The sequence below is a fragment of the Fopius arisanus genome, unplaced genomic scaffold (assembly GCF_000806365.1).
Source record: "Fopius arisanus strain USDA-PBARC FA_bdor unplaced genomic scaffold, ASM80636v1 scaffold00002, whole genome shotgun sequence".
Classification (NCBI taxonomy): domain Eukaryota; kingdom Metazoa; phylum Arthropoda; class Insecta; order Hymenoptera; family Braconidae; genus Fopius; species Fopius arisanus.
The window spans coordinates 1,178,587-1,203,774 of record NW_011887741.1 but is presented as its reverse complement, the minus strand read 5'-3'; the positions used below and the strand labels follow the sequence as shown (position 1 = coordinate 1,203,774).

The following is a 25,188-nucleotide window of genomic DNA, read 5'->3' as shown; positions in this document are numbered from 1 at the left end:
CAGTCATCCTCTGTGCGGTTGATCCCCTGTTGAATTACCCGCATGGATGATACTATTTTTTTCTTTTTCTGTTTGAGGAAAGTGAGACCATTAGTGGTTTCCAGGTTCTGGAGAATTTTGGGGGCATTGTGGAGGTGATTGAAACATCATCAGTGGAATGTATTGGGGTGTTGGATTGGTTTACGCTGATTTTTCCAATCGACGTGAAGATAAAAGGGAGAGGTACGAGATAGAGATGCTGGAGAAAGTTGGCTTTACCCTAAAGACAGGGATCCACTTATAATCCCACGTGCACAGGCGGTTCCCCTTTTAACCACTACAATTCACCGTGCCCTATCTCGCCCTGGTCGCCTCGAGGCTAACCACCCTCTTCTCTGGAGCAACTACCACAGTCTATCGGTGGAAAAAAAAAAGGGACAAAATGAAGACGATGTTCGTGGCTGATGCGACTTCGGGGAACATTGCGTTGAGGGATGTTAGGATTGAACGAGGGGAAGGGGAGATGAGGCAACAAACGTGGATCGTGTAAGGGCTACGGGTAGATAAAATGAGATCGTGTCTTGGACCTCACTAAAATGTTAGAGAGGGTGGATGAATGAAAAGATGAAGAAGAAAAGAAATTGGTACATCGGCCAGGGAACAATGAACTTTAGCCCGCACTTCGTCATTCTATTCCTGGAGAAGGAAAAATTGCAGATACATCGTGTAATTTTTTTTCGCGACGTCAAAAAATCTACCGAGTAAGCGGTAAATGTAACGTTTGGTCATTAAAAAAATTCCACCCTGAAAATAGTCATCATTGTTGGTAACAGCTCGTATGTATGAAATATTCAAATGTACGTCTATATTGGCCATGAAAAGTTTACGTTGTACCCCTAGTAACTGCATGACGAATAGCGACGTTGTTTACATCACTTCGGTCAGTTAAGAAAAATAGAAGAAAGGGAATTTTTCCTTCTCCCAATCAAATATCAAAGTACGTAATAATAACAATAATGCGAGTGACCATCAGTACCGAGCCAGCGCTCGATGCGAATAAACGTGACACGAAATTCGATAAAACGGCACCGGACACTAGGATACACAACGCTGAAACGTGATCCATTGGGTAAGTTAGCCCTGATATTCGCGAAACAAAAAGACAAATTTAAAGAAGAATGGAGATGGAAGGAAGAGTGTAACACGAGGAGGTCTGAAAGGGCGCGAGAATCTCGAGTTGTTCAGACAAAAGGAGAGGCACAAACCCTTGAGGCATTGTTGCCCTTTACCCTCGCTCAATCGTCCTATTCACTCCTTTTTTTTTGTTGTTGAAAACACGGGGAAAATAATTGCAGTGCGTGAGCCAAAGCCAGTACAATGTGCACAGCGCGTAATTATTTCACAAATTTGATAAATAATTCTAAATAGTTCCTGGCGAGAATATGTTTCACTATTTTTTCCACTTTGGAGATAATCCCGATGGTTTCATGTGGCAATCTCCCTCGACATCCACCGGGTACAGAGGGTTTTTCTCGCCTTATGAATAAAGTAAGACGCTATTCCGACGTCGGTGAACCTGCCACCCTCTTCCCCTCGACTTTATGTATGCCATGTGTATCTAACGCCTTTTTTTTCCACTCGCCCCTCGGTGTTTTGTCGCCCAATACTCCAATGTATACGGGTTATGGCCATCTAGCATCCTCATAAACTGGCATTAGTACACTCTCCCCTACTTGCCATATTGTTGACAACGATGCAGTGCCATTTATTTTGACATTTCCAAGCTGTCCATGAGGCTTTCTGTCGCAACTAAACGGCTCTCGGCTATTTTCAAGAAGTGCCAGGAATACCATAACACCTCAGGAGTTGATCGAGTGATTGATCCAGAGATTGATCCATGAAATTGTTACTCGTAAATCAAATCGACTCCCACCCACTTCACAGACACTTCACTATTTTTCCTTCGTATTTTTTTATTCTGAGGAAAAAAAATAAAGTGTGGAGACCCAGAGGATTGGGGAAATTGTTATGTTGAATTCTGCATTGATGATTTATCTGAATGTTCTATTCGGTGAGAGCCGCAGGATTTTTTTTATTGAGCATAAAACGACGAAATGGGGGGAATAAAGAGGAGCGTTGGTGAAGGTGTTGGTGGTGTGTGGGAGAGTCCCTCGGCAACGGGCAATCGGCCAGGGTACGATACACGTCGTCAGTTAATCAAGCCATTTTCGCTTCTACTGGGGAACCAGGGGTTGAGGATTCGAATTATTTTCACTCGTCTCTCGCGTGTGTAGTATCGATTTTCCTCGGACTGTATCGCGAATGAGTCCATCGGTGATTTTCAATTGAGATGAGATGCAATGAATACTGAGTTAATGGCTCAAGTTGAGGTGATTCCATTCAATTTCTCGGTTGAAAATTTCGAAAGGATAATCTTGTTTGAAACTGCCTGATCCACTCTCGAGTGGATTATTTGGTCTTGTGATATCCCTAGTAAATTGTAACTTTCAGCAATCGATCTCTGTAAGACATGTTGCCCATGTGGCAGTGGAAAGTGTGCTATATTATGAAATTGACTCATCTTCAGAGCTCGCGATACGTCTGCTAATGCTAGTGCAATGCCAGTGTACTTTATCCTCGATTCTTCATTCAGACATTTTTTTTTATTGAATCCGGTGTGCGCTCTCAAGTCTAGACGTGCCACTCTCGCCTCAATCAAAACTCGTACCATATATACTTTAACGTTATAATTGCCCAACGAGTCTCTCACCGCGTGAAGTGAAGTAATCAGGTTATTTATATTCTTGGGAATTGAATTTTTACTGTTTTAATTTGACCAATTGGAAATATCAATCTATTGTTATTGAAATATCGCGTTGGGTGGAAAGAGCTCTGTAATTTTCTCCGTTATTACACTGGAGAGACAGTTTAAACTGGGGATTCAAATGAGTCGCCGAGAGGGTGAAAAATGTTGAAAATAGGGATGAAGGGCACACCCCCGTAATTCCCATGGGTTGAAAGGCCTCGTTTAATATTTATGATTTATTTCGGTTTAATTCGACGTACCCAAAGGATTTTCCATTTTTTTTTCTTCCGCATAAATGAAAGCCACGAAATTTTCCACTTCTATCAACCGAAGTGTAAAAATTCATTCTAAAAACAATTCAGTTCAGAGTTTTGAACTGACAAGTAATATTTTCAGTGCAATAAATTCACCATCGAATTATTTATCACTGAGGGATCGCCAGAGGTGAGGCCAGTGGTTCCAAAACGACTTTCATTACTCCACATCGTGAGATCCTATTTTTCGTTGGATGTCTTTTTGCAAGGTAGCAACTACCGAGAAACGATTCAGTGAAAATGGAGTTCTCGGGGCAGACGTGTCCCCCCCGAAAGGGAATTAGGACATTGCAGGGGTGAAACGAATTCATCAGTCAATGTCCAAGTAACCGTGTACGATCTGAGTTGGGATTTTTTTCCTTAGGAATGATGATTTGATTTTTGGGCGAGGGACACGAGATCGAACTCATCTCGAACTAAAAAAAAAACAATGCAATTGGAATTGTGTTCCGGAGAATAGTTAATTGAAGAATCGGTTTTAATGCAATAAAAGTCAAACCACATCCCATGACACAGCAGAGAGGAAACAACTAAGGCAGAACGCGTGGCCACCGGTACACTATATTAATAAATCTCAATTACCCGAGTTAATACAAAAGGCAACTGGGGGAGGGTAATTCGCACGGGGGTTGCAGGAAACCGGACACGAGGGTGAAGGCATTCCCTTGGTTAATATACTGTACCATAATATTCCTCATAGCCATTCATTGGCCGGAAGATTAACGAGATAAAGCCGTTAGATCTTAAAATTTTGGCAACAGACCTGAATAAAAAATTGTTTAACTACCAAAATTCCCGGTTGTCCTCAAGTTAATTACGAATTACACGGCACAAATAGGCATCAACTCATCTTGAATCTCCCCAACGAGTTCATCAACCTCGAAAAAACATGAATCAAGTAATTAATAAAACCGTAACCTCGATTGAGAGAATTGTTTTGCTGAGAACCCTGAATACACCGTCACTTTAACGAGCTGGAGACTGACAGGGGAGAGAGGAGTCGTTCAATCTGAGAACCCCCTACCCCAGGATCCTGATGAAGCCTAAGAGAACGAGGCGATCCGTCATCGAAACGTTTAATGAAACGTCGTGGTGGTAAGTCAAGGGAGAGCCTCGTTTTCGGCTTAAACCACCGAGAGTTTAGGGAGTTGGTGGATTCAAACGTCGTATATAAACACTTAATCCAACCAGTGACGATATTAAAGTCATATACAGTGGTTGTATGTCGACATTTATAAAGTTGTTGGCCTTGTCTTGTACGTGGAAAAATCTATTATTTTGAATTATTGCATACCCTAACTTTTTCATATGTGAAAACATTTTTTTAGAAGAAAAGAAATATTTTTTTTTCAGAGGGATGGCGAGACTCAGTGTTGGGTGCCCCGCGCCGGTTGCTAACTACCCTCGGCAGTCTCTCAAGAGATTCCTCACCCTTTCCTGCCTCGGTAAGTTAAAAATAATAATACAACATTTTTGGGAAAATAGTGCTCTTATAAATATGGTGATTCTAACAATAATGCAGATTGGTAAATCGATGAGGCTTACGGGGCTTGAGTCCCCCCTCACCACGTCCAGAGAATGCGCGGTTAAAAGTTTATCCTCCGGGCATAACGTGAAATGTAAATCAAGCCCCCTACGAAATCCCCGTTTCCAAATGCCAGGCGCAAAATCGTGGTGTACCTTCCGGCGAAATATGTAAATGACACGCAACGCGTTGGATACGATCTCGTTACCGCACTAACCCCTGGGGAGATCTCAGTATAATGCATAAAGTGACAAAATAATATTTTTGAAAGTTTCCCTATGAGATATGGAGAGATAAATATTTGAATGAAAAAATTATTGACGAATAAAATATTTAGATATCATTTTGGGATGAATTTTTCTCATATAATCATTTTTTGGGAGGAAATGTGGAGATAAAAATAGCTGAAGTAGAAAAACTATGATGGAAAAGTTGATAAAATACGAAAAGAGACTAAAGTTGTGATAACTTGGTCACCCCTCAACACAAAAGTTTCCACCTTCATCCTGTCGAGTTTTTTTTTTCTCCCTCGATTCCCCTCACCCGAACCTGGTGAACTGCATTCATCAGACCAAACTTGAGAAGTAAGTAGTCACTATCTTAGCATTTCCTTACATCTCGGTATCTATCTACTTCCCACGGAGACTATGAAGCCGAGAGTACACGAGTGAATGAAAAATTTTTCACTCTTAGCACTCGCGAAAGTAAAACGCAATTGCAATATTACGATATTGTGCGAGCGAAGATGAAGAGAAAGCCACAAAAGACAGACTTTTTCGGATGAAATTTATGTTGGATGGAGGGAGTGTATACAGGGACGTAGGGAGTGAAAAGATAGACCCATAATTCTGTAGCATCAAGTGTTAGGGCGAGGAGATGCTCCAGACACCATAAGAAAATTACATTTTCGAGGAGTAAAAGGAAAACCCACCGTAGAGACGATGACGAAGAAAGCCCGTGTGAATTGATTGATTAAATTCACTTTTCATTTGATATCCATTAAAAGAGGATCTTCAATAATTCAAAAAAAAAAAACGCGTCGTTATGCATGAGTAATTCAATTGACCCTACTCCGCTTGGAACAAGTTATTCTGGTGGAAATTACAGTATTACACGAAAAAAAAATAAAGAACCTGGTCATTAAATTGATGGCTGTACTATACAAATGGTCGAGTGAGCTAATGGGAACATGAGTAACGAGCAATGGGGAAAAACAACGTCAAGAATTGGACGATAGAAACACAAGGGAAAGAAGAAAAGTATACAGAGGGTGGAAAAGGTAGAGCTAGCCGCAGGGTCTCTGGGTTATCGATCAGTCCTCAACGCACCAGGTGAACCACGCCCTGGCGCTCATTAATTAATGTAAAAATTCCACATTTCATTCTGCAGTGAATAAAAATTCATTAATCAATCAAACAATATTCTCCTCGACATAATAAAAATGCTCTTCATTTCTTCCTCGATAAGATTATATTTTCCATTTGTTCTGAGGACAGAATTTTCATGATCTTTTTTTTTTAAAATCAGTTCCATCATTAAATATCCTAATATATATTTGGAGCTCGAAATGAAGTGGCATGACTAATAAATTATCTCCCATCGTTAGTTATCCGATATCAACTAATTTATTTACGAAGTAACGGGTGTACTCTAGTGTTCCCCTCTCTAATAGACTGTGGCCAGTCTGAAATTTGATGGAGAAAAAAAAATGGGGGAAAAAAAATAGTAGTGGAGTGTATTATGGGCAAGAAGCACGTGGTATGTTCCTGAGGAATGAGTCACGTGCTATCTGCCCCCTATTATGACACGCGTACCATTTTTCAGGAGCTAGATAGATTCCTTTCTAAAATTCCATCAATCTCTTCCTATTAAAAATAAACTATAAACCAATTTTCCTATGAATTTAACAACAGCTGTTATTTCTATTCCTCATCGAATCACTGATGCAAATTTTTTTTTCAATCAAGCCGAAGTGTTTTCCGCATTCAGAGAAAAAAATAGTAGAAACCATTTTCGTTAATGAGCATGATCAAGGTTAAAGGAAACTGAATGAATACATGAAGAAACATCAAAGGCAGTGGTCGGTGTCGCTAACTAAACTCCCGTTATGCCTCGGAGAGAAGTTAAATAGGGAGAGGGTATCGAGGGATGGAAAGTTTGCCATTTCCAATTCGAGTCCATTTCGTGATTAAGTGCAAACTTGTGAAGTTCCCCGTTGTACAGCCAGTCAAATAAATGCGGATATACGTACAAATACACAAATAGAAGCAGTAGCATTATGGCATAAAAAAAGAAGACCAAAAAAGTATTTGTACAGCTTTCGGAAGCTTCAGAGTAAACAGAAGATGACAATAAGTCGAGGAGAATTGAGGGAAAATAGAATTTTCCGCGGTACACCAGTAACAATTATTTTTTCACGCGAGAAAGCTTGAAAAAAAAAGGAATATTGAATTACTAATGGTGTAAGTCGAGGCCTGCATCGATGAAAACAAAAAAATATCACTAAAGACCCGGCACGCCTAGCTCCGGTAATAGCACATCGAATTTCCGACGAACCCCAAAATCGAAGGGGGGATTTTCGTTAAATTGCGCGGAAATCTATGGTGGTTTAGAAGCAGCCTCCATCCTCGTACTATTACCATTATTACTGAGGGACTTTTACGAGTTTCTGATGGACCGAGAAGCTATATAAATCCTTCAGGATGTTGTACACCCGCAAGTGGATGAAATGTTATTCTACCCCAAGGTTTTTAATGACTCTGCTAATTTTTCTCGATTTTCGCATCTCAATAAATTCGAAATGTGTGGAGAGACACGTGAGATCGATGCAAGAATTTCGGATCTGATAAGAGGTGACCGCAGGTCTTATGTTTGATCGAGGTTCGGGCTATTGAGAACATGCCCCAAGAGACTCGATTAGGCTCTCAGATGAGAAACATCCGCTCATGGAGTATAATCCGAAGGATGTGTCGAGCAACGTAATTGACGAGGCGATTACACCCGAGATATTGGCATTCCTAAGGGTAATACTGATGAAACAAAATATTACGAGAAAAGAGGCCGACTTATCAATTAATTGCGGTGAAAAAAATTCGCTTGATAAAGTAAAGTGATGAGGAGTTTCAAAGGGTAGTGGATGGTAGTGTATGGAAAATAACATTAGATTATCCTGGATTTGGAGTGAATTGAGTACTGTAGCACGCGGCGAGGTCAAGTTCTCGGTCGGCTTATTAGAAACGCGAGTGAGAGCATGAGTGGGTGGAGCACAAGGGCGATAGGTTTGAAAGTGCACAGACATGACATCCCACACACACATGACAGTGGGTTCTCTCCAATTACTCGTTTGCAACGTGTGATTCTCACGTGCGATTATCCCCTCTGGGTTCATGTGTGTGTGTCATGTGTGTGGATTTGTCCCCCATCTATCGACTGTAGAACCCTTCTCATCCACGCGTGCACCCAGTGAGTTTGCACGCGGCCAAAACCAATTCACGCAACATTCATAATTGGTTCGCGTCGTTGCCCACAGGAGAGGACTCCCGTGTTCCTTATTTGTCGGCTCGTGGAAAGACCCGCCAAGAAATAAAGGATAATGAAAAAAAAAATATATATAGAATGAGGCAATAATTTTTCAGCGTCGCGCACGGAGAGAAAAATTCTTTAAAAATTACGTGCCTGTTCCGTAACCTGCCAGTCAAAACAGTATTCAGTAAAAATTACGGAACAGTTACGCACTTTTTCAGTGACCTTTCAGAAAAAAGTCCAGGACGTTCAGGAAAAAGTAGGGAACGTTCCATGAAAAAATGCGGAACTGTTCCGTAATTTTTACTGAATACTGTTTTGACTGGCAGGTTACGGAACAGGCACGTAATTTTTAAAGAATTTTTCTCTCCGTGCGGATCATTTTTTTCTCGCAAAGAAATCCTTAGAAAAACGATATATTGACTCAAAGTCGAGTGAAAGGGGTTAATCGGATACCGTTGAACCCTCTGAGACAATGAAGAGAAAGAAGGACGATTGTAGTTTCTTATCAATGCAAAAACAGTACGAGGGGTCGTAGCAATTAAGAGATAACAAGATTTTCCCTCGGCACCCCTCCAATTAGTGACACCCTGAAAACCCCTCGGTTCGCCTGGAGATGGAGGCGAAAAAATATGTATATCTAGCTCACCATAGCAGGTACCCTCGATGCCGCGTGCAACCACCGAATCACCCCAGCTTCTGTTCTATCCTCCCTCGAATCTCCAATGTTTGCATACCATCGTGGATATTCCGAGTGCTGAAAGACAGAGGCGGTGGAATGAAAAGTACACACTCTAATTTTTCTGGTACATAAATGTACTAGAATGCTTAATTAAAAATATTGACAATATGAGAAAGACTACGAAGACTCGTTGAATGAAATAAAATGGAATAAAATAAAAATAAATAAAATAAAATAAAAATAAATAAATCGTAATAGCATATTGTGATACAATTAATATTCATGCATTAGGATTTAGAAATCGAAATTCCATCGAAGGCCCCCAAATCACACGAGGGGTTGAATAAGTGTATGTGCGTGAAAGAGAGGCTGGGATAAAAAAGTGGTAGGTCGTTAGTACGAACTACAAGCGGTGCATGCCAATGAGGCCTCACAGTATAGGTTCTCGGCCTATTCGGCTGGGGGATGAAATCTCCTGGGAATCAGGACAGCCGTTAGAGGAAAGACGAGGGGAATGACTTGGTTTGCGAGGGAGGACGACCAGAACCTGGGATTGGACTGACTCATGGTGCCTGAGGATAATCGAAACTCGTTACCTTTTCTTCTCCCGGATTCGATTCGTGCCGAGAATTAGGAGGACTTCCTTTTCAATGTTTTTTTTAGCTGAATAATCCATGAAAATGGACATCTGCTTTTCTCAATGAATAGAGCAGAATCATTTCGCGGATGGAATGAAAAAAATAAGGTAGACACTAACCCTGTACGTACTCGGTACTCTATTGAATTCTCATCTTGACATTAAACGATGAAATAAAAATGCAAGTGAATTGGGAAAGTGTGTGGAGGGTCGCACATGGATAGTACGGGTCGGAAAGTTGGTCTTGTTAAGAACCGGCAAAGGGGATTCTGATCAACGAACCGTAGAACGCCACGGGACAAGAGAGCCCTTCCAACCCAGTCCACGCTTCGTTTCTCAATTGATTCTTTATTTTACAATCGACAGAGCTCATCCAAGGGTCTGGGGGTCTGGGGTGCCCTGCCTATGTGTTCCTACACATACCCCTGATCTCCCACCCTCCCACTTCCCCCCCGAGCAATATTAAAACAACAAGAGCGACCCCCCCATTATTTGCTCTCCAAATTATCAGCTAGAGTATTGAGTTAGGGGCTTTGAAATTAGTGTTTACTATTTGTCTTTATTTTGTGTGCAGAGAGAAGAGCCTCTGCCGAGTCTTCCTGTGCCAGATCTGGAGACAACCATGCAGAAGTATCTTGCCCAGGTTGAGGCGATAACGCCTGGTCATATGGAAAAAACCAGACAGCTGGTGAGAGCTTTTCTATCTGGACCAGGACCCAAACTCCAACAGCGTCTGCTTGAGCGAAGACAGGATAAGGTCAATTGGGTGAGTGAAAATATAGAAATTTTATCGATAAAAATTCACTCCAAGACAGACAACAGGGGCCTTGGACTGACACCTACATCCGTATAAAAAAAAATTTAGGATAAAAACACACCCGTATTTTCGGATGATATAAAATTTAAAGATCTGGGAGAAATAAAAAATGATAAAGAAAGGAAGAGCTTATTCTGGTCGACTAAGTGACACGACACCATTTTCGTTTCAAAACCCCCTTGGTAACATCCGACACAGCCTCAAGAGACTTTATAGTGGAACGACGGTTAGGCGTAGGTACCCATAGGCACCGGTGAGCTTTCCATGACTTTTGCCATTCCCCCTGAACCCTCGACTCCCTCGGGATACCAGCGCCCTATAAGCCATCACAACTTCCCCCGCCCTCCCTCTTTCATCCCCCCATTCCACTCAAACCCCTATGGTACATAAATAAATAAATAAATGGATTTACGAGCCGTCTGGAACTCTCCACTTTTTCCTACAGAAGAGCACCAGCTCTGCCTTTTCTTTACGAAAAAAAAAATTCATTATCAATTTATCCACGAGGTTCTCCCTCAATACAGGAATATTGAAGAGTTGTTCAATTAAAATTTACTATTCAATTATTTGTGGGACGAATGAAAATTAATGAAATAGAACATGCCAATTTGCCCCATGGTCTTGATAGATTGATGAGAATGAAGAAAAAATTATTAGAATGATAAGAGGGTGGGTATAAAAAATGATGGTAAAAGGGAGCCGACGAAATTCGCAGTTCACGCCTTCCTCGCGAGAAGATTGCTTCCCCCTAGGATCCCCCAGGGCTCTAACGTGAACATGTAGACGAAGACGGAGGGAATGAGGAAAAAAAAATAACCTAGGGAAAATATATTTCCGGATGTATTTCCAGTAAATCGAAATCTCGCGCGGCGATTGTGGACGATTGGTTGTGAATGCTGGAGGGTTTTATGGGGTGGGTTGAGGAATTGGACGTCATGAGTTGGCGGAAAAATGACTTGACAACAGGAAATCCTCCATCATTTTTCGACAAACGAGGGGATTCAAATTGAATGTATCATTTTAATAATAGAATATTGTAGCTAGAGTTAATTAAAATAGCGAGTAAAATCATACTGACTCATTTCCCACATAGTGATGATAAATGCTGTTAATAAATTCAAGACAGCCTCAAAAATGAAGAAATATTGTATTTGAAAAATGTTAAGAGAAAAAATGAAGGACAAAGGGATTTCATGGTGTCATTTCCGGGTGGATAAAAAGGGGGAATGGTTTATCACAATATTCTCGGTGGGTGGTTCGGAGCTAATATCACGGTACCCCGCAGCGAACTGGAAAATTTCATTGAGTATTCCATTATTCATCTGCGCAAATTCTATCCCACGTACGCTATTTCACCACTCTCCATTCCTTTTGCCAATGATAAAAAAAAAATCTATGCCAATTAACCGGGTTGAATCATAGAATAACTCAAGGATGAATTAGTAATCCCCATTTCACTGGTTATTATCAAGACATTAGACAGAACATGAAGCTTTCCAATATTATTTAATCGTTTCCCTCCCGAAGAATATAGAGTTCCGTAATCATGAAGGGGAGAGGCAGAGGAGAGAGTAATTACTGTAGTGTGACGCATCAAACGAAATTATACCAAGAAATATCTTTGATCTCGAAGGAAAATCGTCTTCCTTATTTGTGACTGTGAATTTGAATTGATGTGTAAATAGGTGTTGATAATTCGTGTAATAAATCATATTGATAATTATTTGTACAATAAATTGGGATAAAAGAGTATCTCCCTCGATATTTCACCTCCTCATGATGATCTTATCATGAAAATACTTATAAATCGTGTTTATCTGAAACTATCGCATGATTTTCGACGGATCCCCCACACCCCCCCTTTGGAATTCAAAACAAACGACAAGGGAGACACACCAGACCAGGTCGTCAGGACTTCTAATCTAGGCAATTTAAATGTTTGTCCCCAAACGCTGTTGGAAAAGGGGGAGAATCGCGAAAGAAGGATAGAGAGCTATCGCTCCTTGTACCGCGTAATCCCTTGTTGAAACAACGGTAAGCCCTTTGGATTGTCTGCGGTATTGCACGCTGATATCGTCCAACAGGAAGGGCTGTACACACTCTCCCCAGGGATGATTTTCCCTGCACACATCCGCCACATAAAATACATAAGCCTATATGACCGCCATTCGTTACATTTGACATTAAAAAATCACCTAAACTCCCACGGAGACAAATATTCAATAAGAATTACGCGGCTTTTCCGTAATTTTTACTAAATATTGCTCTCCGCCTACAACTCCGATTTTTCAATACAAAGTCTTTTCAACGGTACGACAATTTATTCGTTTTCTATTGTATCGTGAATTCTGGTTATTAAATGGAAAATTAATAAAATCGAGGAAATCGGGGGATCGAATTCCTTGAAGATGAAGAGCTTGAGGTAACCACCCCCGAGAGAAAAAAAATGTGAAGACGTTTATGAAATTGACCGCCAGCTCATGGTGTTAGCCGGAAAAACTGGACCCTTGGGAGTTATACCCGGACACAGAGTCAATTTGGCTCCTAAGGGCGAAGAAAATCTCCATTAAAGTATTTTCTGGAGTTTATCCCGGGTCAAAGGACTAGTCACTTCACGATTTTACTCATACCATTCACCTCCCTGTATTTAAATGGATATATTGTGTGAATCCACAAATGGAATTCATGAATGATACAATAATAACAATAAAACAATAAGACTCTGTGATGTAACGTTCTTTTTACGAATTGAGTGTTGCAATAACGATGATTAAAGAAATTAAAAAATGAAGGAAAAATAAATTTCCTCCAATCCCAATGATTATCCCCAGCCTATGTCCTCGTAAATTCCTTTTTATATTTTCATCCCACCGCCTCCCAGCACTTCCAAGAGCAATTAAACTTTTATTCTCAGTCGTTAATCCCCTCTCCTCTCTTTGATTCGTCGCAATAGCATGTTTTCTCTCCCCGCAAAAGCCTCAACCCAACTTCCAGTAATACACAAAGTCCAACGAGTTGCCACTTCCTCCCTCAACTTTCTTTTTCATTCAGAAAATATACCGATGAAATACACCAAGAAGAAGAGAGCCAAGAATAGGCACGAGTTTTCTTGCCTTTTTCTCGTTTTCCACCGAGTCGCAAAAGAGAAAAGTACCTAATCCCATAACGAAAAGGAAAGCGCTTAGACACCCAGTGTATGTGTATATGGGAGTTTGGTAGGAAGAGGGTGAAAGTCGAGCGGAATGGAAACCAACCCCTCACAACTTCCCTAGAGACCTGAGGGGGTGAAACGTGGGGCTATTTTGTATGTTACGTGCGGACCACCAGGGCTCTTATCTTCCTGTACTCCCCCGCTTTTACGTACCTGAAATTTCCTATTTTCATAAAATCCGTCGCGGTACACCTGTCTGTGCGCATGTACCCAAATAAAAATAAACATCATTGCTAAAAGAAATACAACAAAGCAAGTGGATTAATCTCAGAATTATCTTCCTTGTGATTTCTCCTCAGGAAGAATTTTCCAGTGAGAAATAAAAATATTGCTACCATAAAACGATTACGAAGGGATGTCGAAATTTATGAGTATCAAAGAATCGATAGCAATATTGCAGGCAGGTTACCCGATTCCAAACGAAGGCACTAAAAGTAAATCGATATCCTCAAACCCGTCCATCCTCGTCTCGCAATTTATTTTTCTTTTATCTCTCACTCGGAACTTTTTTTATCCAACCATTTTTTTTTCCCTCTTGTGGAGAACTGAGGGTCCTTTGTCGGCTGCTCTCTTTAGTGCCACACTCTCGCGTCCTTTCATTTTCACGTAAACCCGTGTGTATACCTCAGGTTAGATCCTCTCAAGGCGATTCCACGGGACAAAACAAATTATTCGGAATCTTTGGCAGAGGGACATTTTGGATGATGGAGTTTATGATCTTTCTTTCTTCACTTGTGGAGACTCCAATGACTGGAGAGGGCACGTCTATTATTGCTCCAATATTTCAGGGATTACATACATTGCACATTGTTGTCCGCAGTATTGCGTAAACTTTGGCATTTCGAGGCTGATTTTATGTTAGAACTATTTGCATAGTCTTCGCATATCTCTGTTATGGGACACCTTTATGGAGTTGTGGCAACCCGAAGGTTAAATTCCTATGAATGAATTGATGAACATATTCAGAATATATTCTAAAATATTTTTATCGTCGTAAATACATGAATCTAGTGAAACTATATATTCATGAGAATTATGCAACCCTCATTTTTATTTATGGAAGTTATTTTTCGACTTTTTCAATGCCTGAAAAATATAATTTTCCGCTATCTAATGGCACCTGTCTCCTCCCAACGAATTCATCACCCCTGAGAACTCTTGGTGGAGCTGGTATTCCACTGATACTCAAGACATCAAATATTTACAGTGTTTTCCCATGAAAACAAAGTCTTCCTTGCCTTCTCCCCCATCAGAAAGCAAGACGAGACTGTAAAAAAAAAGGGAAAATGAAGCCGTTGGTATGGGTTTGAGTTTTCATCTGCGACCCTTCGCTATACAACCTCCTTCCTCCAAACCTCCCACGGGATTAACCTTTAATTCTATCCACCTCTCTCGAAAAGTCTCCTTACGATGCCAAGGGTATATACCTATACAATCCACCAAGTACATCTTGTGAAAAACTTGGACTGCTCTTCTTTCGGTACGCAACTTGTAAACTAAATTGTCGTAAGTCAATTAAAATAACGAGGAATTGTTGAAAAAAAAGTTTCGAGCCCTGTCAATTTCCCAGTGCAATTACCTCGACATTTATAGTTTGAAGTAATAATGAAGAAATAAAAAAGAATGGGGAGAATATTATGAGTGAGAGTAATGATGGGAGCAATATGTGCGCTTTTGCAACGACGAAGAAATTGAGAAACGAATGCGGGTGTTGCGATGGTATATGATGAGATACACAGTTCAAAGATCGATCGCAATTATCCAACGACTATCCTCTGTCTATCGCAAGGGCTACATGACGTGGAGTAAAAACGTGATCGACGTATCATCCTCGTGATGTGCAATGAAAGAAATCGTGCGGAGATTTTCTCATGGGGTTATTAATAAGAGAGAAAATGATGGAAATTGCCAGACCCAAGGGATTAAATAGTTATTAAAATATCATTAATAACCTCGAGTGAAGAGTTAGTCAATAAATTATTTGCCAGGTGAAAATTACTTTGGAAAATTCACTCGACTTGATGCGATATGTTATTTTACCGGAACCCAATTTTATCAGGGGCTCATAAAATATTCCAAATTTTCAACTCCAATGATGCCGAACTAACAAGTGATAATATTTTTAAACACCTCAGTCCCATCAATTTTAACTGAATGTAACATGTGTGTACGTATACATCAGGTCAAGTGGATCGATCCAGGTTACTACCTACCGACACTCCCAAGCCAACCCCAACCCACTTCTTGTCTCTCACCCTGGCAACTGCACTTCGCAAAATAGAAATAAGAGAATAATAATAAAAAAACGCTTATGCATTGTTGATGGATACGTGGTACGAGTATACAACCGAGTATCAAATGCACAATTGCTGCGAAATTGCAAGCATCGTATGGGAGTTTGAGAAGTATCATGTGCATTACGCAAACTTCTATCATATCACATCTCATTAAATTTCCATTGTTTGTATACAAAGCAGAGCGAGAACAGAAATAAAAAAATCTCACAGTGTATAGAGTGCTTATCGCAAGCAATATTTTTTTTTCCCTCGCAAGAGTAATATACTCTCCACTTGCTCTCCCTTGAGATGATAATTATTTATCCATTCATTGGTCTATCCGTCTACTTGTTTATGAATGAGAAATTTTGTTGAGGGCTAATTTCTAATTAATTCCGTAATGTGCAATGCTCTCGGACGATGATGAAAAGCTCGACTGTGGCGTATGCAAAGTGGCTGACGAGGGTGAGCCAGCCGCAGAGGTGCCACAAGATCGTACATTCGAAATAAAAAAATAAAAAAAGGTGTGATAAAGGTGCGCTCCTGTGATAAGGGGTTGGTGCGCAGAATCCCGGATAACGATTGCATCAAACTGAGTCGAGTTCTCGGATGCTATACACCATGTATGAGTGAATATGTACAAGGGATTTTGTGGCTGTGGTTATACAGGTGATACAAGAGCCAAGATCTGGGTCAGTGCAACCTCGCACGAAGGCCGGATCTGACGTGAGGTTACGACCCACTTAAAGGAACCTCTCCTACAACTCCAACATTATCGATTATATTTTTCATTCTTTTTAGCATTTTCTTTTGTTTCCCCCGACGATCGAATTCTCTACTGCCAATTCAAACGAAATAACACTATCCGCAAGACAAATCCAATATTTCTTATTAAAAAATAATTAATCCTGAGTGAATGTAGTATAGCCATGGTCTAACAAACACGTGCAATTAATCGAGAGAGTACACAGTTTTTAGATGTAGTCTGGGTTTTGGGGGATGGCTCTCGGGTTTCCAGATTTAACGCGATACTTCATTAGCAGGGGTCGACTCCCGACTGAAATTACTCACTTGTCCCTACGTATGAGCCCACCCATTGCTCTCTATTTTTTCATTCCACCGTAATTCGTAATGAAGCACTGGAAATTCAATAATTCTCCGAATAATTCCATGTAAAATCAGAGTTGCCCCAATTACGTTGGACGATAATAATTTAGCCTTTTGCAATTGCTCGAGCACATGAACAGTAATAAAATTTGTTCTGGGAAAACCATTAAACAAACAATTGACAACGAAAAGGACAACGGAGAGGTCGATAACGGTGAGTTTGCGCCGACTGAATAACCGAATTGGTATGGCGTGTGTTCGCGGGTTGAGAGTGGCTCATACCCTGTTGAAATCACCGTAACCCGATACCAAGTTCATAGGCGTATACCGGTGGAAAATGAGGTTGATGTCTCTCAACATCGACAGGCATCCCCTCCGGTAAGTGAGGGGGGCATCGAGTGTATGAGGTCTAACGGTGCGCTTGATCTCTTAAATCAAAACACACGAGTATTTCAATGTAAGAGATGTTTGTACTCCCACTGTTTCGAGGAGTCCTTTGATGCCATGAAAATATCCCACGTTAAAGGGTATCATGGGACCCGAGAGGGTTGGGGATGGTACACCAAGTGAAAAATCAACTGTGAGAGACCAACAGCTGATGGTATGAATTGTCGTTACTTGTTTCCACACGTATAAATCGAAATTTATGCTTGGTGAAGTACTGATATGATTTTTCCCTCTGCCGGGGCTATTTAATCCTCTTTGAGTATTTCAATGAGAAATACGAATGAGGGAAAAAATCATCAAGCTATAGATTATGGATGAACAGATATGAGAAATATCGTCATCCGAAATGAAGACTCGTCATCCATCAACGAAAGGGGAATCCATCAGCGAAAGGAATCACCCTGTCCCATCTACGTAACTGAATCCTCGTCAAATTGTATTCGATTATACCCCGATCTCAATTTCGTACCCTTCCAAATAATTAATAACAGGAGAGGATTCTCTACATACTCCACCCCACCACCGATCCACCGAAATGTACAATTTCACATCACCTCGAGCTCCAATTCTCCATTTACGCAACCAACCGTGGTTGTTTAATTATTGAGTCGAATAATGCACTCTCTGTGATTATAAATGTTATGCTAACTCAGGGATGTGTACGGTATAAACGACAAATTTTATGGGTCTGAAAAATCGTTGAGAAAGGATTATAAAAATTGAAAGACTGACGGCTGGATGACACGCGAGGTGATTATCCTGATGCCATTCTGCGAAGCATCAGGGTAATTCCGTCATGAAGAATAATTGAATATCTTGCATGTCATGGGAATAGGCAAAAAAAAGTACTGAACTACTCTCGCAACTTAGGATGTCATCGAATGCAAAGTTATTTACCCAATGAATAGTTACATTTTGTTATTTTTATTGGCTCCTCCAATTGAGCCATTTTATTCAATAAAATATATTTCCCAGTAGTAATCGCAGTAAACTAGAATAAAATAAGCCCCTCACTACTTTGCAGTGCAACTATTATAGCCAACTTATACCGGAAGTGTATTTATAAATTACACCCATTATTTCTATTTTCCGTACAAGGGGTTCTATAACTTTGCATTCACTCTCCATTCGTTCTTTGTTTCAATTAAAAATACCAAAGTGACTGTTCTGGATTTAACGTCCCAATAATAATGCGCAATTTTTTACTTTCTACTTTGATAATTTTGTGAATGGAAAAACTTCTCGTGTTCACCTCAAACTAATAAAATTCCATAAATATAGAATTTTTTCAATTACTCCATTAAACAATGTAATTATGAATTGATTCATCCCCCGATTGAAAAATCTCAGCCGACCCTCCCAGACTTCCAGATCATTAAATCCGGATTACCTGAACTCAGACAGTATTTTAAATTCCCCATGTTACTCCCATTTTTGAAATTCCGATCAAAATTCAACTAACAAGCTGAATAAAAAATAACATATCAGAATCAGTGAATCCGGTAAACCCAGAAATGGATAATGCCAGTGAAGTAGATGTTTCAATTAGTCGCCTTGCTAATGAGTCTATTCACCCGCTATTTATGCAATATTCATTTGTATCTGCAATAGGCACTGGACTGGTGGCTTGCAGACATGTACCTAACAATTCCGCTGGGTCTGCCCATCAATAGTAACCCAGGACTCGCAGCTAAACCCAAAAAATTTAGTTCTCAGACTGATGCAGCTACCTATCTGGCTAGATTCATCATGGCTTTGTTGGATTATCAGGAAAAATTAGATAGGTAAGTCTCTCGATCATCCACGTAAATAAGTTAATATTTTATAATGATGAAACTAAAAATATCGCGTCTCCGCATGAGTTGCGTGAACAAATCGATGCTGAAGAGTGACAATAGTTCTTCATTGATTGAAACTTTTATTGAAACCGAGTTTTATTTAAAATTTCGAATTTATAACATGGCCTCTGGAGTTCAGTGACCTCTGAACGTTAGCCATTCATCTCTCAAAAGCTCAAAACACAAATATTTTAGTTGCAATTAAATACGACCGTTGAATTCACGAAGTCTCAGTGCTTAACGATGTTTAGGCGTTTCTGCTAATTACTGAGTTGCAAATTAATGGGAGGTGGAGGTAAATTGAGGTCTTATCTAGGGAATTCGGTCAGATTCTATTGCTGGAACGTCCAGCCGGCGCTGATCGATCCATACCGCGAAAATACTATTAATGGTATTTTCATGGGTATAGGCAAGAGTTTATTTTTTGCCAGTGATGTCTCCAATAGAATTATTATTCCAAGAGATTATTCAGGATCTTGAAAACGCTGGGTATCAAGACAGAAGTAGAATAAAAACGGAAATTTAATTTTTTAGAAATTTCTCATGATTGCAAGAAAAGCTCCAAAAATTTGGAGAATCACCCGAGTCCAAAATTTAATTAATTCATTATCCCCTGTCCTGCCGTGGAAAAAGGTATCATTGTTCGATGACAATGGGAAACCAAGTAGAAGTCAATTTAAAAGGGTGGGGAAATGGACCCCTGGAAATCCGGATTGTAGGATATGCGAAGGCGAGCATAAAGAGGATGCCTCGAGACGGAGCTCTAGCTTTTTGCCCCAGCTCTTTCCTCAGACTTGTAAAATTCACGAGACTCAAAGCCTTCCTTCGCAGTATCCGGTATCCGGTTCCGAGTAACTAGAGATTCACTCACCAATTCTCGTAAATCATCCCGGAGCTCCAATGTGTGCCTGTGTTCCTCATCTGTTTGTTTTCCCCCCGAAAAGACTCGAGCTCATCCTTCCAGAAATTTATAATGAGGTTCCGGTGTTTAATTGGAGGTCAACTCCTCTCATTTTTTCACTTATCGCAGCATGGAGTCAAAAATATTACTCGTTGTCTCGATTTTCTGCTGAATTTTGAACGAAAATCGCCCGGCGATTTGTCAAAAGGCGGGAGAAAACACGAGTTGTGGATTTCCGAACGCGCGCTCGATAATAAGATCGATACCAGACTCTCAAAATTGTTTATTGTTCACCATTTTTACACTGAGACCATTGCTCACGTCCCCAGGAGTCGTTCAACAATGTTTAATGACTTTCTCTGATGATTTTACCGCGATAATTTGCGATTAAAAGCGCGAGTGTAAAATTTTTACGGCGTCACACGGTAGCCATATTGCACACTGGACCGAGCGTCTGCTCATGCGCGACTTCCTTTGTTTCAGCGGGACTTGCAAATATTATTATGATGATTATGATTACTTATCCTTTGTTTAACTGATTTAATTTATCCAACTCAATTAATTGAGAACTCTGATATTAATATGGAGTATATAAACAGTATTCGAACATTTTTTGCATAATTTTATAAATTGCCAGGAATGAACTAGAGGTGGAGCAAGTAAAAAGCCGAGACGGAAAGACAATGCAACCGATGTGCATGGCCCAGCATTACCAAATTCTCCGAACGTATCGTAAACCAGGTGAAATGGCTGACGAACACCTCCACCTGGACAGATCGACTTCCGGTGATCACATAATCGTGGCTCATCAGAATCAGGTATAAAAAAAAGCCATTGTGAAATAAGAAAATTCATAATCATTTCTCCGGAAACATAATACCCTGGAGTGCAGTCATTAGCATTATTTACGCTGTCACTGGCAGAGAGCCTATCACTTTCGCATGGAACATTCAGTGTCGTATGCAAACATTACATAATCCAGAGAATCACATAGTGATATGTTTGCTAATTTTTTGTGAACACATTGTGCCTTTCTGAGGGGGTCTAATGGCTTTGTGAGAGTCTCGAATGATATAAGAATGTGAAATGCATGGAATTTCCATTTATTTCCTAATTTGTCCTCGCTCACAATGTAACATTTAATTATTTAATAAATTAATGGCGATTTATCAATTAGTTTTACAGTGTACCTGTTCGTGCATCAGATCGTGGACGAATAACGGAGGCGGAATTGATGCAGCAGCTAATGAAAATTATAGAAACTCCAGCCGACCCACGTACACCACCCGTTGGGATCTTAACAGCGACAAAACGTCCTATCTGGGCTAAAGCGCGAATGGAGTTGTTGAAAAGTAATTATTCCACTGAGGCCAACATGTCTCACCAATTTTGTCACAATTCACATTCCCTCGTTCCCGGGAAATTACCCCCGGAATAATTATCTTGTCTCCTAGACCCAATATTCGTCATATTCCCAGGTTCATGTCCCCTTCCTCTGTCGATGGAGTCACTCCTCGCCCTTGTAAATCGAATGAGCCATGTAACGAGATAATGAGGCATTTTAACTCGCGGAGACCAGATACTTTGAACGATGAGTCCTTCCCCCTTTGCTTTAAACTTACCTTGTGGGGTCTAGGGCTTTAATTGGGAAGCCCTAGGGGCTTCACATGTACCTAAACTTTCGATTGTAATTTAAAATTGAGTAATTAAAAGGAAACCACAGAGTGGGGAAAAAATTCGTGAAAATTCCTAATTAATCCTTTCCAGACGAACGCAATCGTCACAACCTGGAGCTCCTGGAGCAATGTCTCTGCATCGTCTGCATCGACGACGACGTTCTCCCCGTGACTTTCAACGAACCGTACAAAAAAGAAGATCGATGGCTGAATGATCGTGACTATGCCAATGCACTTCATCATTGTCTCCACGGTGGTGGCTCTCGTCATCTCGGCGCTAATCGTTGGTTCGACAAGACTTTCCATATTATAATTGGCAAGGTCGAGATCTTTACATTCATTGTATAATATAATTACCATAGATTAAGCTCCCAACAGCCCAGTCATAAATTTGTTATTTCTCTTTCTATTGTTCATACCTCGAGAAATGATTATTGAGTGGCTTTCACTGGCGGAAGTTGTTTGTGGAATGATATAGAAATTATTTTTTATGAGACTCTTCAAAGTGATCAATTTCTTTCGCAAATCCATCGATGAATTTTCACCTCAGGATGGATTTTGGGGAGTAACGTACGAGCACTCGTCCGGCGAAGCTTCATCGATATTCAACGCTTTCGAGGCCCTCACCGAGAAAGTCGACGAAATGCCTCCCTCGGAGGAGAATCCAGTGCCCTCTCATCTTCCAGCACCTGAGAAATTCGAGTGGTGTCTCTCAGAGCAGAGCCTCAGCGACATTCGTGAGGCCATGACAGCATTCGATGCGTAAGTGTGTTCTCATGTTCCAGCGAAAACTTATGAATTCCTCCTACGTCACACGAGAATAATAAACACTCGTTAAAAAGTCTCGTTGAAGATCTGGACCTCTGCATCTTGTGGTTCGAGGACTACTCCAAGGAATTCATCAAGGCCTGCAGTATCAGTCCGGACGCCTACATTCAACTCGCACTGCAATTGACCTATTTCAGGTAACTTAATTGGTATTTCGTCATTCCATTAATTAACTCAATATTTATTCTGCTCTGATGAAACCTCCTCCAATGGCAGTCACCTAGATCTTACTTGGTACCGATATAAATGTCCCCAAAATATTTATAAATGTTAATAAATTGATCGATAAATTCTTATTTGAGGCTGCACGGTCGTTTAGTGGCGACTTACGAGAGTGCAGGCATCCGTAGATTTGCCCTGGGTCGTGTTGATGTGATTCGAGCAGCGAGTCCAGAGAGTCTTGCGTGGGTGAAAGCCATGTGCCAAGGAGATCCCGATGCCCAGAACGATGCCCAGGACGAGGGCTCCAAAAGAGTACAGTTCACCATTTACAGTGTAACAATCCTTAAACAATTACAATTGAGTGAGGCTTCTGCAAGTTGGTCGCACATTTTCATTTCTAATCGCTTTGTAATTATAATTTTACTCGATCCATCAAGTTTAATGTTTCGAGTGTGTCTAAATATTTATCGACCGAATGAGCTGCAATGGAATATGTTGATTCAATTTTTATATTAAATATCTTGAGCCGCCCAAGCCATCGACAAACAGATGCTCTCTTCTATTTTTTTTAAAGAGAAGCCCATTGTTTGTTGATTGTGGTGAAAGAGGAACGCAAAACACCGAAAATGGCAATCAATTAGATTCCAGCCGACGATCGAGTGTTTGTCGTGTCCTCGAGAGAAGCCTCGAGGGGGGAAAATAACGAAAAGCATGAGTGGTGGAATCCTCGAGGATTTCCCAGTGTTTTCTTTGCATCAGTCCCGTTTATTTTCTCAGAAAAGTCTCAGATACGAATCTATTAGTTCAGGTGTTCCACTTCGAAATGTAACAAAAAAAAAACAGAAACACTCGGTCAATGAGGGGTAATTAACGAGATATTTCCAACTCAATCGATCGAACTTTTACAGCTTCCGTAAAATTTTTCGACCCCCTGCATGAGTCACGCTAGCATTGACCCGACTAGAATGACAAATTTATTGTTATGAGTTATTTCTCCAGGAGCAACGCATCAAGGAATTGTTCGATCTGGCTGTACAACGTCAGACCAAGGAGATCAGTGATAACATTCATGGATACGGAATTGATAATCACTTGATGGGACTGAGGTACACCGCTCAAGAGACTGGCGAACCACTTCCGGAACTTTTCACTGACGAGGCCTTCAAGATTGTTCATCATTTTGCATTATCTACTTCTCAGGTAAGACGATAAAACATTAATCGCAAGCATTGTACTACAATTTCTCTCGTGTCACACACCTGTTATTACAATTTCACAGTGATAATCTCCCTCACAATTTCCTGACTGAAAAAAGTTACAATTGAAATTTGAAAGGCAACCTGACACTAACAATGAAACCCCTGGCAATGACATTCAATCCCCTTTCTAAAAAAAATGTGGTAATTAAAGGAGAATTGAAACATGGGGAGTCGGAGTGGCCGCAACCCCCAGGACAAAGGGCGAGCCAGGAAGCAATCCTGGAGCTCTAGCTCTCCCACACCGGAAGTCATCCACTACCCTCCCAACTTCCTGCAACCCCCTGAAAATCATTTTCAGACCTTTGCCAGTACCCCCGGATCTCCTGTAATGAATCTCGTAATTCCCTGTTTGTCCACAGGTGACGACGAGAAACGACGCAATTGTCGGTTACGGTCCAGTTGTACCTGACGGCTACGGGTGCGCTTATAATCTTCGTAAAAATGGTTTCATCTTCTCCGTATCTGCATTCCACAGTGATGGAAGAACTAGCGCTAAAAAATTCGCACAGGCACTTGAGATGAGTATGAGGGAAATGGCTGCAATGCTGAAGAACTCTAAGAAATAGCAATTTCAATTATGAAAGGGTAATGGCAATTACTTGGAAATCAGTGGAGACTATGTAGAAAATTAGATGAATTTGATAGGTGCTAATTTTCATTAATTTAATTAGAGAATCGAATAATTTGTGATAGATTGTGGAGGAAGAATATTGTTGCTTACGACAATGAGTTGAAGTCGCAGTTTTTACTTTAGCCAATGGACTTGCATTGGCGTCCGCACCAATGCACTCTTGTCCAAGCAAATTAGTAAATGAAATCGATGGTACTTGTCTATCTAGTCCGTGAAATGCTCTAACCATGTAAGTGCTTCAGTATTTCTCTTTGGTTGTTAAATTTATGGCCTACAATTACCAAAAGAAGATTATCGAGACCAAACAATTATTTACAAACGAGGAATTCTCATGATGTTCTTCGCAGGGCCGAGTGATTAAGAGTTAATTATCAGAGTAATATATCACGAATAGAATGAAATTGTTGCACACCTGTGGGAACAAATAACGTGAGTAAATAATTAAAAAAAAGTTGGTAAGTGACGTTGATCATCACTAGTTCGAAGTATTTTATGAGATATTATCACTAAAGAATTTACCCATATATTTACCGAATATTCTGTTTGTTGACGCAACCGGTTGCTGATTGT

The 25,188-nt window shown here is 40.5% G+C and overlaps 1 protein-coding gene and 1 long non-coding RNA gene across 2 annotated transcripts in view; one reads left to right on the top strand and one right to left on the bottom strand.

The window, feature by feature from the left end:
* The window catches only part of LOC105266492 (uncharacterized), a 54,012-nt gene extending 33,527 nt beyond the window's left edge, over positions 1 to 20,485 (bottom strand). The window contains exons 1-2 of the long non-coding RNA XR_892174.1: positions 20,033 to 20,485; positions 8,796 to 8,903 (exon numbers count right to left, since the gene is read on the bottom strand). This is a non-coding gene — a long non-coding RNA (uncharacterized lncRNA). The remainder of the gene's footprint in view (positions 1 to 8,795; positions 8,904 to 20,032) is intronic.
* On the top strand, positions 1,025 to 25,006 carry ChAT (Choline acetyltransferase). Its single transcript, XM_011304694.1, has 12 exons — positions 1,025 to 1,108; positions 4,453 to 4,544; positions 10,040 to 10,231; positions 18,935 to 19,107; positions 20,700 to 20,880; positions 21,240 to 21,414; positions 21,830 to 22,059; positions 22,289 to 22,500; positions 22,581 to 22,703; positions 22,869 to 23,061; positions 23,728 to 23,928; positions 24,347 to 25,006. Exons 1-12 carry the CDS (start codon positions 1,030 to 1,032, stop codon positions 24,551 to 24,553), a joined length of 2,058 nt encoding a protein of 685 aa, XP_011302996.1. The 5' UTR covers positions 1,025 to 1,029; the 3' UTR covers positions 24,554 to 25,006.
* Positions 25,007 to 25,188: the final 182 nt, after the last annotated feature.